Source organism: Sesamum indicum, linkage group LG16 (assembly GCF_000512975.1).
Source record: "Sesamum indicum cultivar Zhongzhi No. 13 linkage group LG16, S_indicum_v1.0, whole genome shotgun sequence".
Taxonomy (NCBI): Eukaryota; Viridiplantae; Streptophyta; class Magnoliopsida; order Lamiales; family Pedaliaceae; genus Sesamum; species Sesamum indicum.
In genome coordinates this window covers 902,212-918,152 of record NC_026160.1, presented here as the reverse complement: position 1 = coordinate 918,152, position 15,941 = coordinate 902,212, and the positions used below count along the sequence as shown (strand labels likewise).

Genomic DNA, 15,941 nt, shown 5'->3' with positions numbered 1-15,941 from the left:
CCCAATGGGCCTTGGATCTTTGATGCCAATATGCATTTTTTTATTTGAGTAAAATTTGAAGATTATTGTAAAGCTCCATTTCCTTATTAATAAAAGAATCGATGGTTGGGCCCAAGTTTTATCTAATAATTTAAAAACCTTACTGATTTTATCTTTTAAATGGACAAATATATTTTTTATACCAATGAGATTTTGTTGTGATGGAGAGTTGATTTCTTTTAAAATCTAAATCCGTTGACCAGGGATCAACATGTAAGATTGTAAAATAATGTTCCAATAATCATCAAGAAGAGTTCATGCATTTTCAAAATGAAAGAGACGAGGTAGGGTGTGTGATTATGGTCAGGGAGTAATGGGGAGTGATTGGAAAAGGGGGGGGGGGAGGGGGGAAAGGTAAAAAACTATAACCTTCAAGAACAAATTTGTCCAAGTTGAATTGGCCAAACAACAATCTAAGAATTCACGTATATAAGAATTTTCAAATTGTTTGTTGCTCCATATAAAAGGTTGTCCATGAAAACCTAAATCTAACATATTACATGCATGCAGGCATTATGCAAATGACAATGATTTTTCATTCAGAATAGGACCTTCTATATTTTCGTGCGGGTGCAAAATGTCGTTAAAGTCACCAATAAGTAGCCAAGGAGATGCATGCATCGTAGAAGCAATGGAGGTTAAGGTGTCCTTGAAATAATTTATTCTAACAGTCCCAAACACAGAGCTGTAAATGGACCTGTGGATAGTTGTAGATTGTTGTCATGTGGAAGGGGTTGTTTAGATGAGGAAAGTCCATTTCAAGGTGTACCGTAGAGCAATAATTCCCAACTACCTTATACTAACCTCAATAGCATTCCAAAGATCGCAGATGCCTCCAGCAAAGCCTAAAGCAGATGTGATAATCAATGCATTGAATGAAAGTTGGATAATCTTTTGAGCCTATTAGCATAGAGACACGTGCCCTTCACAATGAAGATATAAAGGTGATAGCGGATCAAGTCGCGTGCTGTGATAAACCTTGCTGCACGTCTACAATTCCAGTTGAGTATCTTCATTGAAGGAATCATAGGTGATGAGATATGGATAAAGAGTCGTGCATGTTCATTTCCAGTGGATTCACAAAGTTGTTTGCATATTGTGTGTTCAAAGGGATGTGTGGAACTCTCTTTAGAGAAGATGTAGATAAAGCTTGAGCCAGGCCTCTCTCTCGTATGAAAAACCCTCTTTCTCTTGTTTTGTCCAGTAGCAGAATGTTTGCGAAAGGTGGGACAATGAAAAGGCATGGAGTTGTATTGAAAGGTTGGACCAGAAAATTGTTAGGGCCTAGGGGAATGAGGTCATTTCAGATTCGGGTGGTGGGGGACAGAGGGATGAGAGGGTTTGGGTGTAAGTGGTCGATGTTGCACAGTGGGAGGTCATGCATGGGACTCGAATTGAAAACTATGGGTGGAGCAGATGGAGACAACCTCTTGAAAAATGGACATGAGGGTGGCTGAAATTAGTTTGATCATGGGTTGATAGTGGGTCCGTTGGTGGGGAGTTAAATGAGTGATGCTCGTCGTGGGCTCTGATAGATTGGCAGTGTTCGTGAATGTTGTGTGCTATGTGTGAATGTAACAAAATAAATGTGAAGAAATTGAGGTAACTGGTTTTCTGTTTGTGAAAATGAGTTATTGCAATATTATTTAAAGCATTAGGCTTAAAGGGTGGGTGCAGGGTGAAAAAAACTGGGATAGATGGTAAAACTGAGTCATGTAATGAGACTTCTTGCTAAAAATGAGTCATGTGATAAGACACCTGGAGTGAAGTTGCTGTCACAACCTTAGTTGGGCTCTAGTCCGGGGCAGTATATGTGTCTGATGGGGAAGCCACATGCAAAATCAAGCAGTTTTCAATGAAAACAGTGGTGGAAGTAGTCACTGAGGACAATGGTTTTCTGACATAGTAGGCTAGGACCTATCATAGGACACTTGTCGAGTAGAGTAATTCAAATGTTCTTTATTATTAGTGGGGACTAGTTGTGCCAAGTTGGCAGGTGCTGAAATCGTTTTGTCACTTTACATGCATGGTGTTGTATCTTCTTGTTCATCATCTTGGAAATCTCCGATAGCATACTAGGCAGATCATCCGTTATGTTATTCCAACTTTGTTATGTTTTGGCAGTCTTCATCGGACATAGAAACATTGGTCGCCGTAGGATTAAGTAACTGAATTTGTTATAAGTAGGAATAGGGCAAGATGGAGATAGGGGTTTTTGTTGGGACTGGATGAAGGTTGCATGTCTTAAGCTATCTATATTTGTTTTACATGGTCATTTATTTTGGAAATTTGTGTTAGACGTGATGTTGTGGTACTAGATATTCGAGTACCGGTATTAAAGGATCGTAGCATAGAGTTGCAGTTTCTTCTAAGCCTTAGAGAGATGATTTCGCAAGTTTGTTGTTCGCCGGTGGAGGCGATTATGGTGGGGTAGTGTTTGTTTCAGAGTTGTTGTGGGGGGATACCTTCAAACGGACAACCATCTCTTAGGTGACCTATAAATCCACATCTACAACAAAACAAAGTGTTTAATTCATACTTGGTTGGTTGTGTATGGTTTTGTTTACGAAGTAAAGGAGGAAGTGGAAGCGATGTATCAATCTCCTCACAGACTCTAACAAATTTGCTTTTTATATGTTTGAAAGTGTGAGAGTACATTTTTATGGGACAACCAATCAACTTGGCAATATGAAACAAGGCATCCAAATCATAATATTCAATAGGTAAATTAGGAATTGGATACAAACAAACAAACTAGAGGAAGTGTTTCTTGATGGGGTGAAATGTGAAGTCTATTGTTGAATACACAAATATTGGTTGAAAAGTAACGAAGAGCCTCCGGCCATAGCTATGAAATAGTTTTCTTGAGAACTACCTTTAATGTTGTTCACCCATAAACACTTTGAATGTATTGAGTGAATCTTAAGCAAGAGTGTTAACTGATTGTGTATTTTGAGTCCGAAATGATTGTTAAATACAATTGATTTGTTGTGTGGCTTGTTTGAATTTGTAATGAAGTTTGTTGTTGCTTACACCTTGACAGGAAGTTCATTTTAGAATGTTGATATGAGTTGAAATGGGGTAGAATGAATCAAATAAGATTTTATTTTTAAAGGTGGTGATTGAATTAAATTTTTGTATGCTTGAAGATAAGCATGATTTAAGTTTGGGGGAATTTGATTAGGAAAAATTGTATGATGCATTTTCTCTATTAATATCTGTATATTCTCGTGGTATGATGCTTGTTCTTTGGTGTATTTGTGATATTTTTAGGTGCTTCTATGGAAAAAAAAAAAGAAAAGATAAGTTGCAAGAAATAACTCAAGTATGAAAACAATCGAGAGATTCAGCAGAAGCACATCCACGATAACCTGTGCCCACGGGCTATTAAAGATCCAGTGGATAGAAACGCAGTTCACTTTTACTCGTTACCACGGGTTATCAAACATGCGATGGGCAGTAACTGAAGAGTCCCTAATTTGAGTGCTGATATGAAACATATTTTGGAGCCACGTTTCATTGTATTTTATTTAGAATTTGAGTGCTGGTATGAAACATATTTTGGAGCCACGTTTATTGTATTTTACTTAGAAGTTTGGTAGGAATAGAATTAGAAAGGAAAGAATGAAAGGTTGATTGAAGAAAAATTCCTTTTCTCTCCTACCATATTGAAAAACCAGGATAAAAGGAAAGAAAGAAGGAACCAAGAAAACGACTTTTTGCTAAAGAAAACACTAAAGATCATACAAAAAACACAAGGAGAAGACAACTAGACGAGTGAAAAGTTGATCTAACATTAGAGTGACAATCGTTCAAGCCCTATTTTCTACTCCATTAGTCTTTCTAAATTCTTCTTCTTTGTGTTCGATTTAGTCAGTATGAACTACTTGTTGCTAAGGGTTTTGGGAAGTCTAATTCAGATAGTGTTTTAAGTATTTTTACCGAATTATTCTATAGCTTTATTTTCATATGTCCATGAATTAGTGTTTGTTACTATAATAGGTTAATATATTTTGCCATTCGAACTGTGATTGTTTTTACACATTGGTATCTAAACTTTTTTTGTGTCAACTTGCTATCTCAACTTTACAAAATTTTGCACTTTGAGGGTTATGTGATGTGATATTTTACACGTATGCACAACACATTATGTTTTTCAAGCAATAAAATCAACCAAAAAAATCCTCACATGGAAAAGTGCAAATTTCTTAGAATTGAGATTGAAGTTAACACAAACAAAAATTTAGATACCGAAGTACAAAAATGGGCATAGTTCAAATAGAAAAATATAATTTACCCTATTATAAATTTTGAGAGTCTAATAACTTCTTAAATTAAATTAATTATGTTGATGAACTGAAAGAAAATTCGACATAGTGGACAAGGTAACTCTTGTGAATTGAATAATATATAGACATATATAAACGTGATTCATCTAATTGCATAAGCTTTTCCCAAATCTTAGTGCATACTATTACTACTTTCTGAAATGAGTAATCTACTAATTCCTTGAAAGTAGTAGGTTTGGTACAACTCGAAAGAACATATCGAATTAACTTGGATTTTTATCCAACGTGTTTGTTTGCCTTATTCTCTTTAATAACTGCTTTTGGTAGTAAGAATCTATCTTGTTATTCACGGTCGTCCACACAATCATAGATTAGTTATAGTTTGGTACTTATTTTATTCAAATCTTCATGAAATCAATACATATTATACTACTTGATAGCTAGTGTACTAAGATACATATTTTGGCAATCAATCATTAACTTAAAATTAAAACTTTGTAGAATCAAAACGCACCAAATGAAGACATTTTAACTGAGTCCGCAAGAACCAACACAACTGAAATTTTTTCAACTAAGTTACGTTTCCGTATTATATACCTATTGGATGCTATCTCCTCTGATAGATGCTGGAGAGTTTTCTTTGAAGAATTTGATTGCGCATGGAAACTTTTCTCCGAACATGGTCAGATTCTCTAAGTACGAAGGTTAACTGAGGATCCTTGAAGATAGCGCATGTATAACTTGTCTTAAAGTTGTTCTTCTATGCATCTAGGGCATTTACATCTAAAGCCATAGTCAGCAAGTAATTCTTGCCTCTCGTCGTAGGGAAGATCCTCATCTATGTACGATATAGTTACCTGAAAACGTGAAGTTTGAACAATGGAGATGTTAATCTTGATCAATAGGGGTAGATTTTGCAATGGATCACGTAAAAAGTGTTTACATATTACAAATCTCCACTGGGGTAAATTACAGCACCACATGCAGTTACATATTCTCCTTAGCTAATGTAAAACATGATTAATGAGCGAACTGTGTAGTTTCCAACATCTAGGAATTTTCTTGTAGCATATACCAACCTTAGCAGTATGTATGTAATTATCACTTTATTTTAACTATATAAGCCTGATCCTGAAAAATTGGCGCTGTTTGGAAATGAATAGTTACCTCTTCTCCCTTGAAAATGGGTCGCAAAGCAACTATAGTAGCTTGTCCATCCTTGTCCTGGACCATTCTTCCATAAGCATCTGAATAGAAAGCTAAATCTTCTTGCATACATGAATAAAACAAACAACCATTTTTCTTAGAAGTAGTTCCCTTGAAAGATGGTATTCCAAACAGAAACGTCTTTAGGCACGTCAAATGGCAATGTTTCATAATTTCAATTTTTTGTAATGACATGCAAGTGATTTCCGGAATGGTGTAACTCATGACATTTCTAAGACTTGTAGATTTTATACTCAAATTCAGATGTCATAAACTAAAATAAGCAAATATTTATCATGAAGACAGATTCACAGTGAAAGTGACCCCATCAAATCAAATGTAAAAAGAGTACATTCAAAGTAAAGCCTTTACGGAAAAGTACCTCTTCTCGTTTGAATGCCTTTGCATTAGGAATACAGGAATGATTCATACAACTCTGCAAAGGGAAAAAAGCAGTACCTGCAGATAGTACACACATCATAATTTCAAAAAATTCAAGTTTTACCAACTAAAAACAGGCAATAGTAGCAAATTTATATGCATGGATATAAGGCAACTGATTCCTTCTCTCTAGGGAGTGGAAGGGAATTTAAATTGAAAGGCAACAAAGTCAACCATGACAAATAGAAGGAAGTTGGTTGGACAGACGCACCAACACTGGAATTGGGAAGTTATAGAAACACAAAAGACAATGGTATACTTTTTTGGCATGTTAGAAAACAATTTGAATTTAGAAATGAAGCGATAAGAGCAATAACACAAGCTTAGGTTCTTAAAACTACTTGTTTTGGCTTAAGTTAGGGGCCCCCTTGTAGATATTCTGGTCAAATTTTCGGGAGATGGATGCGAGAAATTTTTACACAACTCTAATTTCTAAGATTCCCCCTCAAATGATTAAAGGATAACTTGTCATCACTTCATGACGCATGAGAATTCTTCAAACTTAATTAACTGAAACATCGTGCAGAAAAGAACCATATGATTCTCAAAGTTTGCTTATGATATTAACATAAAGTATACCATACACGGAACTATAGGGTTCTCACTAGTTTTATAAAATACTGGTATGAGGCAACTCTTATAGCATGAATGCAGTAAACATTGTGTGACAGAATGCTAAAAAATGATCTCAAAATTAAAATTAACCTAGGCCTGTGACTAACAAGCACCATTTAGGCACCCAACCCAAGACATTAAGTTTGTGGAATGGATAATGTGAATACATTGGTTATAAAAATCATATAATAGTATAGGGATATTATCAGAATCCAAGTATGGTTTCAAGAGGAATTGAAAAAGTAGGATTGATGGCCTCAATAGAAGGCTTGTAAAACAAGCTGTTTTCTGGTACACCATGTAATTTATATATTGTTTTCTTCATTTAGAGAAGCATATAGATTAGTTCAGCCCAATGTCTTCTGTAAAAATGTTGAGGATATAAACCAATACTTTATGGGGTTCATTATACATCATGGCGATAAAAACGCTCCTATATTCAAACACTTGCTAATAAAATATGTCGGGACATATTCAGGTTGCCTATAGCTTCTTTCCATCATAAAAAATCTCAACAACAATTTAACTCCAAGATTTAGATATTTTCATTGTTGAGAATTTGAGAGGATACTGTTAAATCAGTTTTATATGAATGCAAATCACTAGAATAGTGAAGAGCATATAAAAGCACATGTTTATCAAATATAATTTCTAAGATTAGTTTGGGACTTTAAGGGTCTTCTGAAGCACCAATAAATATACCTAAATATCAGCTTGCAACACATGAGGAGCCCAGTGCTCCCCTGGGCATTAGAACTGTATCAATGCGCCAATCTGTCTGGCATTTCCTTTAATAAAGTTGCTCAAACTTCAGAATTGACAAACAAAACATTGGTGATGAATTCAAGGAAAATGCTTAGATCATTTGTCAGCATGAAAAAAGTTGGTCTAGAATAGTCTCGTACCTTGGCAAGAAATTGAATAGTCATCACCAAGAGCATCAAGGAAAGGTTTTGTCAAGTTTTCAACTTCTTTCTACAATGAATATCAAGTCAATAAAGTTGTTAATTCCATGATGTAATAACTATAATCAACACGTCACATTCCTAACCTTTTGAGAGACTGGAAGATCATCAATGTACAAAAAGTAGTCCTCCACTGGAGATGCTACAACCAAATCACTATCACATTGGAGAGAAATTGGTTAGCATTACATGATTGTATCTAAAAGTACAAAATTATGTATTATTTTAGGTGCCTAGGCTAAAAAATAGAATATTTAGTATGTGGTATGCACATGACATGATTCACAACCTTAAATGAGAAGTATGACAGACTTACAGGTTATTCAGCTCAAACATGCCAATAATATGACCATAGATGTCAAGCGAAAATACTTTGAAAGATTAAGGACTTTACATTTGGACAAAAATGATATATCAGAATGGCTGTAAAAAATCATGGCAGCTGATTCAATACAGTAGGATACATGGCGCACATTCCTTGTCATAGATGGCTTCTTTCAGAAGCTGCAGAGACTAAAAAGTAAAAAACAAGTGATTAGATTCCACTGAGTAGGTCATGAGAAGAATCAGAACAACAAAGCAATTCACCCTTGTTTCACACTGCAATATAGAGTCGAAGTTCTCAAAATTAAACTATTAAAAAGTAAAGGATTACTACTTACTAGTAACTCTTTACTTTGCAGGTATTCCAGAAAAAGAGAAATCCACACTTCCCAAAGAAAAACCAACACTCTCAACATATGAGAATTCCAATTTCTGGGTCTCCTGTTTTCTTTCTTTGTAATTTTCATCACCATCCAAATTACGAAAACTTAAGATTCAATTTCCTAAGTAATCAAAGTCTAGTCAATATAGCATTAACAGGTCTCTAAAAAAAACTAGTTTTTTTCAAGTCGCCTACTTGTCACTCTGTTTTCCTTTTTTGTAGTTTTCCTCACCATCAAAATTTATTGGAAGTTAAGATTAAGCTTCCCAAGTAGTCAAAGTCTAGTCAAATATAGCATTAACAGTTCCACATATCATGGATTCAATTTCCTGCCCTTACCAAAATCTGCGAACTCATGCATTGGTAGCACATCAAGGTACATATTGTCCCCTATATGGGATTCTAAAAGGTCTTCTCCTTGCATATACCTAGCTATTATATTGATCTTGATCATCTGTAAGTCTTTCTTTACACAACTAAAAACTCCTCTACTGATAGTTGTAATTCTCTTTTACCTTTCTCATTCCAACATATTAAGGATTTGCATTTCCTCCCATACAATATTTCACATGGGCCCATCCCCATACTGTTGTGATCACTATTGCCATAGGAAAACTTGATCGATCTCACAGTCATATATCAACTCTACTTCTACCCTGCCTTATGTTCAACTCCTTTTGAGTGATCAAGTACTCACAAACTTTTTGATCAGCATTTACCTCACGCTTCTCTCTATATATGTAATTCTTTCTATATAGGTACTGTCTATCTCCATATTTTTAAGGCAAAAATGAACAGCTGTTAATTCCAAGTGGTGATAGGGTAATAAAGTTCATACGAATAAGTTGTGTAAATGAGTATGGAATTGCCGTACTAATTTGCATTAAGCCACATCTTAACCTATTTTGGACACATCACTATATATTGTAATTCGCTCCTCTCAGCACGACAAAGAAAAAACGTAAGGAGCTTTATGCTAAGTTCAGTAATATGAATTTTGGCTATAGAACATGACCTTATAAAAACTGAAAGCATAGTGGACTGACCTAGACCAACCAACATTGAGGAAGTGAGAAGCTTTCTAGATTTTGGCAACAACTGTAGGAAACATATCCAACTGGATGCACTTGAATTATTTCGCTAAAGTAATCACTTTATCAGTTCTTAGCTTATGTAGGATGAGCCATAACAAGAACTAATAAAGTAAATTAAAGAATGTACTCAGTAGGTTTCAGGGAATTTTCGTATCCAACAGGCTCGAAGGCTCAGGCCTAACAGGTTTTGAGTAGGAATAGAATGTACGAACTGCGTGCACCAAAACCACATGTTTTCTTGCTCTAATTTTCATGAATCCACAAAAGTTTGGACTACATACACATTCTTAGATAAAAAGAATTTTGAGTAAAATAGACATGCACTTAATGTTACACTATCCAATGAAATCCGTCTCATGCAATATATTTTCCACATACATGCCTATACAAATGGCTGTATATATTAATGTATCTTAAACACCATGTAAATAGCTTGATGCATGGAGAAGGAAAGCACCCGCAAGATGATTAACAACCATTATGGCAAACAAAGTCGTTGGAGCATCGATCAAAGACATATTGTTCCTGAGGGGGAGGCAGCGTCTATAGTTGGCATTGTTCATGGTCTCATATATGTTCATCAAAATCTTCTTTGATGGCATGTCATTTATTCTTGTTGACAATTAGTTCTCAATTCACTTTTGGAGGTTTATTTTATTTTTCGTTATTACTGGAGATGTTGGTTATTTGTTATCCAATCTAATTTTTTTCATCTTTATGGAGTGACTTTTTTAAGGCAATGTTGGATCAAACATCCTTGATGATGGACAATGTTGTGGTTGCAACTACGTGCATCGCCATGGTTGGCATGTGTTACAGGTGTTGTTCAGACCATCAGTACCTACTATTGTCACCACAGAGGTCATAATACATTCAGTTGCTTTCAACTTATTAGTCTCCATGAATTCAATTGGGTTAAATAGTTAAAATCATCATTTGTTTGTCTAGATCCATAGATTGATGCAAGTTATTTCATTGTCACTGTAATTAATATTTCACGATAGTTTTGCTAAATTGTCGCTGTCTCTTCCATTCTAGTAATATTATATCAGGTGCAGTGGGTTTTCACTACTGGGTTATATTTTTATCAAGCAAATGGTGTCTATGGTGCAACTTTGGGTGGAGTTAACTGCTATAGGTATGTCAGCGACTCTGTTGTCTATCAGCGGACCTATTACAGTTTAGTAGTGAATGAAACAAGCATCCCCAAACTTCAACTAGAACTCAAGAGACGAAAATGATAAATTTTCAAGTGATAGGGACATTTAAAGTAATTTTAACCAATATCAATAAGAGAATTTACTGGACATAGCATCATTTCAAACATAAAAGGCTGAACTGCTATAAAATAATCAAGTGACTCAACTGAAATATCTGGAAATGTTACTTGATGTAGCATCATCTCAGGCCTAAATGGCTGAACTGCGGTAAAATGGTCAATAAATTCTTGATTATATTTGTTCCTCTATTTCCCTTCACTCATGAATTTTGTCCTGCTTTATTGTTAAAGCTATTAAAGGATCAAGCAACAATAGAATGGGAGCCTACCAAAAGAACATGAATGCCATTTAAGCATGTAAAACTTTGTACTTATTCTCATCTACTACTGGTGCATATTATTATTTGTGCACAAGCCGCCCATTTGGCGAACTCATAATGGAATAAAGCAATACTAAAGTGGCAAATAATCTAGATATTCTTAAAATCATAAACTACTTTATACTTCATATAAGATACCTGTTATATGTTTAAGAGTAGGATTACCTCAAATGCCAAGTCTTTTATTTGCATTCTGAATTCCACTTTTTCAGAAGAATCAACATCTTCTGGTAGAGCAATGCAGTCCCACCACCTAGAGTCAAATTGACATGTAGTAATAGAGTAATTATATGATGACGTCTCACACATAACAAGCAACCTCAAGAAGAATTTTATAGTGCTTCCTTCAAGAACAAATAACATTGTAGCTATAGTCTAGGAATCCTTTAAGGAACTTTAATTGTCAATTATTAACCAAGGCACAAGGTTGCCTATACCAAAGGGTGAAGATGGGTTGAAAAGACCAGTGCGAAAGGATGAAAGAGATCTAAAAAGGCCACATGAGTGTAATAGCATGAAAGCACAAAATACGAGATCATTTGTAATTGAAAAAGGAGGCCGAATACCACCTGTAAGTACAAATTTGTTTTGGCATAAGAGAGTGTGGATATGAAAGATTTTGTGTATCGGAAGAATTCATAAGTGATGCAGCTGAAAAATTAAAATATTGTAGTTGATGCTCAACCCAGGTTCAATAATGTAATGCCACATTTTTTTACAATTACAAGAATTTTTCTTAGTAGATATGCAAGTGAAATTTTCATCAAGACCTTTGGTTAATAGCAGTTAAAGTTCCAACTGACCATCTCATTTGATGGTAAGGTTAACCAGCAATCTAAGAGACTAAGACGATGAAAATTTACATTATAACAACAAACAGTTGGTATTGATCACTATTAATATCGTTAAATAATGTTGACCATGCATGAGTAACGTGCATTGCATGTTTAAGGTTAATGATACTTGGTTTCAGTATTATTTTCCAAAAGCATTTATCTATTCTGTCATTAAAGTTTCATTGTTTCTCTCAAGTATTTTGTTAGGCAAATTTACCTTGTAATAATTAAGCAAGTTATGTATACTGCATAGAATATGGAAAAAAAGGAAATGCAGAAGTCTTTCAGAAATAAAGACTTCTGAAGTACCTTCTCTTGAATCCCATGGACACTGACTTCCATGCCTCTAAAAGCAAAGGAAAGATACAACTGTCGAATTGATTAGAAGAATCATGCTTCCCCTCCCTTTGAACATGAGCTGCTTTCAACTTTCTGTATCTCAATATTGTAAATGAAATTACCTATAACAGAAGGAAAGAATATGATTATCAAAGAGATGCATGCTAAGTAGATGAACCATATTTTCCAAAATGCAAAAACACTTGGTCTACAGTTAGTTAGGAAAAATAAATGAGATTAATCTTAAGCTTACGGAAAGATAAAGATTTTACTGCCAAGATTATCTGAGGTAGAGAGGTAGGAAATTTTTAGTTGTGATGTTTAACCAAGTTTGAAGATAGTATCTCCAAAATCTACCACTCCTAACATAAAATTCGCTCCAAATAGATAATATGTGATTAAGATTATCCTTATACTGCCTGTGGTTTTAATACTTTGTAATGGGGAATGTACTGAATAAGATATTATTGGGAAAAAACACTCTCTTAAACAACAACTTTTTTCACACCGTTGGTAGCTGATTACTGTTGATCTCATTAATTATGTTTTCATTTCATAGAGTTGCTCATAATGAACTAAGGTGCCAGTATTCGTTCTTTTGTTAAAGCAACCAACAAGCACTTTGATACTAGTTGGCGTTCCATATATTTAAATTTACTAACCTTCTATCTCTTCAAAAACAAAGAAACTTTGCTAGAGATAACCAATTTATTGGCCCACATTCTGTAGTTGTGACACTTGTGCTTAATCGAGTACATAAACTTTGGCTTGTTACAAGACAACTCTAAAGCATTATCCTCCTTCAATTTTCACAACCATGCATTACCATGATCTTTAGTTTGTCTCAAGGATTGAAGTCCACTCATTCCATGTAATTTAATTGCACTGTTTCATGATGAATTATGTTCCAGAAGACAAATCAATTCATTCTTTTAGCAGATGAAGTCAGATCTCAATTACCGGACTCTCTCTCATAACAATGGCAAAGAGTAAAGTTACATTTATGAAGGTACCCTTATTGATTTAATAGTATTAGATTAGCAACTGAATTGAGAGACCAAGGTTCAGAAATAAAAATAATTTTGCTCAGATAATAAAATTACCTTAGCAGCAAGAATGAAAATATCATTGGTTTCTGCCAAAAGGAGACAGTGGAAACAAGTTAATCAACCCAGGTAATCTATTATAACAAGAGAAGCATACTAAAGGACAATTTTAAATTCAGTGAAGTAACAAATCTAGTGCTTTACCATTAGCATGCTTCACGAATTTCAAGAGTGCTTCTGTACTCGGTGATGAAGATCCATGCCCAATACAAAGTAAAGAATGGAACGAATCCCAGTCAGCTTCCGCACAAGATTTGCTACAAAAATAAATCTTATTATGTGATGCTGAAATGAATTGTAGAGCATAATAGATGTTACATGTAAGTAATAGAGGAAGTAATCACACTACTCTAATCTGATAACGCGTTCAAATTCTAAATATCTGGCATTTTCAACTATAATGATGTAAATTCAGTTAAAAGCGAATTAAGGAGTTAAAATCTTGAACATGCACAAAAGTAGCTGAAAAAATATAGCAATGTCACTTATTACTGAAGGTGCAATGTACTCATGATATGAGTAAGTTATTTCGTAAAACAATCATTCAATCACATCATCAAACTTCATAACCACTGAAACTAATTGAATTGTGATTTGACCGGGCAATGACCTCAAGAATCGTGATACCTACTATGTTAATCTTAAGGTAGCAAAGGTCCTTTCCTCTCGAAAGCACTGAACATGGTGTAAATAAAGAAAACTACTTTTTTCTATTTATGTACTGAATATTGGAATATGCAGCTGACCTGCAATAATAAGCTTCTTTGCATCCTCCCAGACATGGAACAACTAAAGGAAGAGGGAAATTCTCTGAATAAGGCAACTGCAGGTTGCTATTCATTAATGATTGGATAGTATCTTGTGGGATGCGAGTTTTCTCAGACGAAGTATTACATCCTATTCCATCCGATGACCCAGATCCATCAACTGCAGAGACCCCCAATTCTTGCAAATACAGTTTTCTACCTATTTGTAGCTCTATCGAGCCAATGAATCGGAAGCAAAAGCTACACACGAAGCAATCAATCTGGCACATTCCAATAAATAAGCATCAAACAAACGAAGAAACTCACAGTAAAATTGACAGTAAAAAAACATATCCACCAATCCTGAGACCTTATTAGATGAATGTTGGGCCCCAACAAGCATTTCATCCTTCAAAATAAGGTCATCCTCTTGAAAGTTCACCTCACTATGAACACCTGCACCTCAGTTTTACCACTCTATATCAAAACTTCAACAAAGTTAAACCCATTACACATTTTTCACCATTCCACCTTCATATACATCCAATTCTTGAAAAATTATATCTAACAATGGAAGGATTTTCTCCCAGAACCAGACACACACCTCCCAATATTCAAATTCTACAATTTTGTATTACATGCAGAATAAGAAAACTAGGGGAAAAAGTACCTTTCCCATGCTTGGCATCTGGCTTTACTTTAAGGCCAGAGCAGTGTCTTTTAGCTTCAAGCACTTCGAAGTATTCCTGTAAAAGCTCTGTTAAGCATTAACACAACCAACATAAACCCAAAAAAAATAATAGTAAATAAATAAACTTGCATATGTACTACTGCTTCCTGCCTGGATTTGGGGAAGAGTTGGAGGTGTGAGAAGCGCGGCTACTTGGTCAAAAAATTGGGCATCGATTGGGCAGATGCAGGTCCCCATTGAAAACTTGAAAGCCTCTCACAGCTACTCTCTCCGCTAATGCTGCGCCACCCACAATACTTGTAACAACAATAGGTTCTATTCTTAAATTTATTCAAATCATATATATCCATAGAATTATGGGTTCCAAAATAGAATTTAAGATATTCTATTTAAAAAAATATATAATACCAATTTAAATAATTATGCAATAGTAGTAATCTTTGTGATGAACAACCAAATAAAATAATGCCGAGTTTTGAATATTTTCTTAGAAACTAAAATGAATTAGATGATAATATAATCGATAAAGTAATTAATAGAGGCTTTAAAATTAATTTCAAATGATTGGCAATATGGCAAAAATTTATATTTTTATTAGTAAAAAAAAAAAAGTTATGATCGATCTGAAGATTGATATATATTAATTTTGAATGCCCATTTGTGAAATAAAATAAAAAAGAAAATTCAATTTCCCCTAACTCCATGTACGAATAGAGTGGTCAAAGGGGTAGTAATAAGTCCAATCGATTCGTGGTAAACTAAAATCCCTTGATGATGTATTTTCTTACAATTTTTTGGCTGATAGAGGGATCAAATGGTATAATTTATTTGTTGATATCTTGGAGGATTAAAAGCATGATTCTTGTTTTCTTTCGTTTTTTAGGTTTCTTTCAGTTTCTTAGTAAAAATGGTCGGTATTCTGCCTAAATAGTAAACACAGGTAATAAATAAGAGAATACTAAAGATCCGAGCCATAAAATTTCTCAATTCTGATAAATTACGATTTTTCAAAGCACGTTTAAAGTATGCAGCCGCAATCAACTAATCAAAAAGAATTACGAACAAAAATGTAATATGCATCCACTTATTACATTAAAGAACTAATAAACACCCATCAATTCCACGTTTTGTTTATGTTTTTTTATAATGGAGTGTCAATATTCATCAAAAGCAACTAGAGAAAACATGGCATAGAGTTTCTATCTTTCGTGTCTTGCTAGGCATTTCGAGTCCTTTTGCACATATATGATTTTTATTTTCTATTTTTGT

General features: G+C 34.5%; 1 protein-coding gene across 11 annotated transcripts; it reads right to left on the bottom strand.

The window, feature by feature from the left end:
- On the bottom strand, positions 4,716–14,966 carry LOC105178502 (histone-lysine N-methyltransferase ATXR2). Of its 11 annotated transcripts, none has more exons than XM_020699352.1 (15): positions 14,823–14,966; positions 14,652–14,727; positions 14,352–14,437; positions 13,982–14,262; positions 13,380–13,492; positions 13,233–13,264; positions 12,100–12,251; positions 11,120–11,207; positions 8,020–8,068; positions 7,872–7,926; positions 7,642–7,711; positions 7,496–7,565; positions 5,917–5,993; positions 5,496–5,575; positions 4,716–5,185 (listed from the first exon to the last, which is right to left on the bottom strand). In XM_020699352.1, exons 1-14 carry the CDS (start codon positions 14,907–14,909, stop codon positions 5,528–5,530), a joined length of 1,284 nt encoding a protein of 427 aa, XP_020555011.1. In that variant the 5' UTR covers positions 14,910–14,966; the 3' UTR covers positions 4,716–5,185; positions 5,496–5,527. The 11 variants fall into 11 exon arrangements, 4 of the variants coding, with proteins under 4 accessions (XP_020555011.1, XP_011100291.1, XP_020555012.1 ...); XM_011101989.2 differs by having other exon boundaries at positions 5,496–5,552; XR_002288412.1 differs by having other exon boundaries at positions 5,102–5,185; positions 5,496–5,552; positions 5,917–5,970.

What these genes read in the sequence shown, in the direction of transcription:
- LOC105178502 (XM_011101989.2), bottom strand. Translation starts at nt 14,909, where the DNA reads ATGGGGACCTGCATCTGCCCAATCGATGCCCAATTTTTTGACCAAGTA. An exon ending in CAACTCTTCCCCAAATCCAG is followed by an intron (nt 14,728 to 14,822) that starts GCAGGAAGCAGT and finishes GAGCTTTTACAG; the next exon opens with GAATACTTCGAAGTGCTTGA. An exon ending in TCCATGGGATTCAAGAGAAG is followed by an intron (nt 11,208 to 12,099) that starts GTACTTCAGAAG and finishes ATTTGACTCTAG; the next exon opens with GTGGTGGGACTGCATTGCTC.